This window comes from Aphanomyces astaci (assembly GCF_000520075.1).
Source record: "Aphanomyces astaci strain APO3 unplaced genomic scaffold supercont1.4, whole genome shotgun sequence".
NCBI classification, from domain to species: Eukaryota; Oomycota; class Saprolegniomycetes; order Saprolegniales; family Verrucalvaceae; genus Aphanomyces; species Aphanomyces astaci.
This window is the reverse complement of record NW_009798267.1, coordinates 612,954-616,695: the sequence shown is the minus strand read 5'-3', so window position 1 is coordinate 616,695 and position 3,742 is coordinate 612,954. Positions and strand designations below refer to the sequence as shown.

Sequence of the window (3,742 nt, the reverse complement as noted above, 5' to 3'; positions counted from 1 at the left end):
ATTTTGAGCCCCAAGTGGTTCATATCCAATTCATATCTCCATCAAACATGACCACAGGGCCGTGCTTCACACCGCGGCACGACAGTACCTACGACGAGGTCACCACACCACGCAGTAGCGACCGTACATTTGGATTCCAGCAGCTACCGCAACCACGTCACACATCCAAGTCATCGATCAAGTGTGAGATCCGAATGAAACATGTCGACTACGTTGTGCCAGTTCTCCACTCACATTCACACATTGAAACACTGACCTCAGCCTTCCAGCTCCCTTGGTTTAATTCCAAAAAGCAAAACGTCAAGTACATCCTCAAGAACGTGAACGCGATCTTCAAGCCAGGCACCATGACCCTGGTCCTAGGTCCGCCAGGGTGCGGCAAGACCACCCTGCTCAAGCACTTGGCTGGTATTTTGCACGTCAAGGGTAACGAACAAGTCAGCGGATCCGTCACGTACAACGGATGCAAGCCCAGCCAGATCGACCTGAGCTCTCTAGCTGCGTACGTCCAGCAAAGCGACAACCACTACCCCACGCTCACGGTCAAGGAAACGTTCGAGTTCTCCCACAAGTGCCTCGTGGGGACAGTGGACCCGAACGACCCGCTCGCGGTGAACGAGCAGCACATGGTGGACATCCTCATCTCGGTGTTTGGGCTGTCCGAGTGCGCCGACACGATCATCGGGGACGACATGATCCGAGGGGTGAGTGGAGGCCAGAAGCGCCGCGTGACCGTGGGGGAGATGATGACTGGTCGAGCCACGACGCTGCTCCTGGACGAGTTCTCCAATGGCCTGGACGCGTCCACGACGTACGACATCGCCAAGGCCGTGCGGACGATGGCCGAAGTGCTCGAGAAGACGGTGGTCATGACGATGCTGCAGCCCCCTCCCGAAGTGTACGACCTCTTTGACAACATCCTCGTTTTGGACAAGGGCGAGGTCGTGTACAACGGACCCCGCACGACCCTCCCGTCGTACTTTCGGTCCATCGGGTACGAGTGCCCGCCTCGTAAAGACGTGGCCGACTTTCTCCAGGAAGTCACGACCCACTTGGGGCCTCGGTACGCCACCACCTCAAAGGACGACCACTCGACGTCGGTCGGCAACCGCCCCACCACCGCGTCAGAGTTTGCCGCTGCGTTCGAGAAGAGCTCGATCTTTCACACACTGCTATCTGACTTGGACAAGCCGGAAACATTGTCGCCCAGCATGTTGCCCTCGTCGACAGAATCCAAGGTCCGGCTACACTACATGGACTGCCTCCGCGTGGTCTTCCTTCGCACATGGACCGCCTCTTTGCGCGACATAGGGTTCAACATCGCCCGGCTAGTGCAAGCGTTGGTGCTCGGTGTGATCGTCGGCACGACGTTCTTCGGCATCGGACGCAACACGGACGTCGCCAAGGAAGCGCACCTCGTGCCCATCAAAGTGAGCATGTTCTTCTTGGCGCTGACGTACCAAGCGCTGACGACGATTTCAACCATTGACACGAGCATGAAACTTCGGCACGTGCTGTACAAACAGTCGGCCTACCACTTTTTTCACCCGTCCGCGTACGTGGTCTCGGACGCTGTGGTCGAGCTGTTGTGGAGTGTGCCCCAACTGGTGCTGTTTGGAACTCCCGTGTACTTTTGCGTGGGGCTGTACCCCTCCGTGGGGGCCTACTTTACGTTTGTTCTGGTCGTGTATTTGTGTGCTGCCACGTATGCGCTGGTGTTCAAGTTCGTGACAATGGTTTCCCCTGATGCAGTCCTCGCCAAGGTTGTGGCCATCTTTGGTATCTTTCTGCATATTGTATTTTCTGGCTACGTGACGCCGGCCCCCCAGATCCCCCTCCTGTGGATGTGGCTGTATTGGACCAACCCCCTGGCGTGGGCGTTGCGAGCGCTGGTTCTCAACGAGTTTCTGTCCTCTACCCCGCTGTACGAGACCATGGTATCCATCGGACAAGATGTATGGGCTCGGGTGGGCAGCTCGGCCTTGGAGGCATACGGGTTTACCACTAATGCTGCGTACATTCCAGGAGCAATTGTGTTCCTCGTCGGCGCCATACTGGTGTTGGTGACTGGAACAACCCTTGCGATCCAGTTTGTGCGATTTCGACCGAGTATGCCAAGGAGCGACCTGAAGTCGTCCCCTCCTCTCGCCCCACCATCCCAAACGGGCTCAGCGACCATCAAAATAGCAAGCCACGATCTCAACAACTTGCCGTTTCAACCGGTGGCCCTGACGTTCCAAAGCTTGAGCTATACGATTGACATTGGCAAAGGCAAGAATAAAACCTCTAGACAATTGCTCAAGGACACCCACGGCTCCTTCCAGCCTGGATCGCTCACAGCGTTGATGGGGTCCACTGGGGCGGGGAAGACCACACTCATGGACGTGATTGCCGGTCGCAAGACTACTGGAACTATCGAAGGCGACCTCTTTGTCAATGGACACCCGTTGGATCGACGCACCTTCACGCAGGTATCGGGCTACTGCGAGCAGAACGATGTCCATGAAGAAACTGCGACCATCCGAGAAGCATTCCACTTTAGCGCCGTCCTTCGCCTGCCCAGCGACACGACTCAAGACCAGCGCCAGTCATTTGTGGACGACATTCTGGACGTGCTGGAGCTGACTCCGAGGGCCAACGCCCAGTACTTGACACTTAGCCAGGGCGAACGCAAGCGCGTGACCATTGGCGTGGAGCTGCTGTCGAACCCGAGCATTTTGTTTCTGGACGAACCCACGACAGGGCTCGACTCCCGCGCTGCGACCATCGTCATGGAGTGCATCAAGCGCATTGCGGAATCGGGACGGACGGTCGTGTGTACGATCCACCAGCCGTCGACAGTGTTGTTCGAGTTGTTCGACAAGCTGCTCCTGCTTAAGACGGGTGGCGAGCTCGTCTACTTTGGGGACCTCGGGCCTCAATCCTCCGTGTTGTTGGAGTACTTTAGTCAGTTTCAAGGGCTGCCTCCAATGGAACCGCAGGAGAACCCCGCCACGTACATGCTCAACTGCATCGGGGCCGGAACTGGCAAGGCAAAGATCGACGTCGACTTTGCCGCTATGTATAGTCAGAGCGACCTTGCCGTTCGCAACCAGCAATTGGTGGAGCAAGGCCAAGAGCTTGTACCTTTGAGAAAGAATGCGCATTCGTTTGGGACGCAATTCGTTACGTTGCTGCAACGTCAAAGCGCCACGTATTGGCGAAGTCCGTCGTACAACACGTCTCGGTTGGTGCTGATGGTCGTGGTGCCGCTGATCTTTGGCTCGGTCTTTCACGGGATGGAGCTAACCACCAGCATGGACGTGCTGAGTCAGCTCACGTTCATCTTTGTGGCCACATCGTTTTTGTGCATTTCTATGATGACTACGTCCCTTCCGTTCGTGTCGCAAGGCCGCAATGTGTTTTACCGCGAAAGTCAGTCTAACATGTACGCCCCCGCAGCCCACTCCTTGTCGCTGGCGGTGGTCGAACTCGGCTACAGCGTCGTGCTGTCGTCTGTCTTCGTCCACTCATTTTACTGGCTGTGTGGCCTCGACGGTCACTACACCAGGGCGTGGTTGTGGTTCTGGGCGTTCATGACCAGCAGTGTGCTGCTGTGGTCGTACATTGGCCAGCTGCTCGTGTTTTGGCTGCCGACGCCCCAGATGGCCGAGCTCTTGGGCGGCGGCCTCGCGTCCTTGTCGTTCATTTTTTCGGGGTTCATGATCGACGTCGAGACACTGGCGGTGGTGTGGCGGTGGGT

The 3,742-nt window shown here is 57.0% G+C and overlaps 1 protein-coding gene across 1 annotated transcript in view; it reads left to right on the top strand.

Moving 5' to 3' along the window:
• The window catches only part of H257_02350 (hypothetical protein), a gene marked incomplete at its 5' end in the record, with an annotated part of 8,150 nt that overhangs the window by 1,560 nt on the left and 2,848 nt on the right, over positions 1 to 3,742 (top strand). Inside the window, one exon of the mRNA XM_009825937.1 lies at positions 270 to 3,728. Within this exon, the coding sequence (XP_009824239.1) occupies positions 270 to 3,728 (3,459 nt within the window). The remainder of the gene's footprint in view (positions 1 to 269; positions 3,729 to 3,742) is intronic.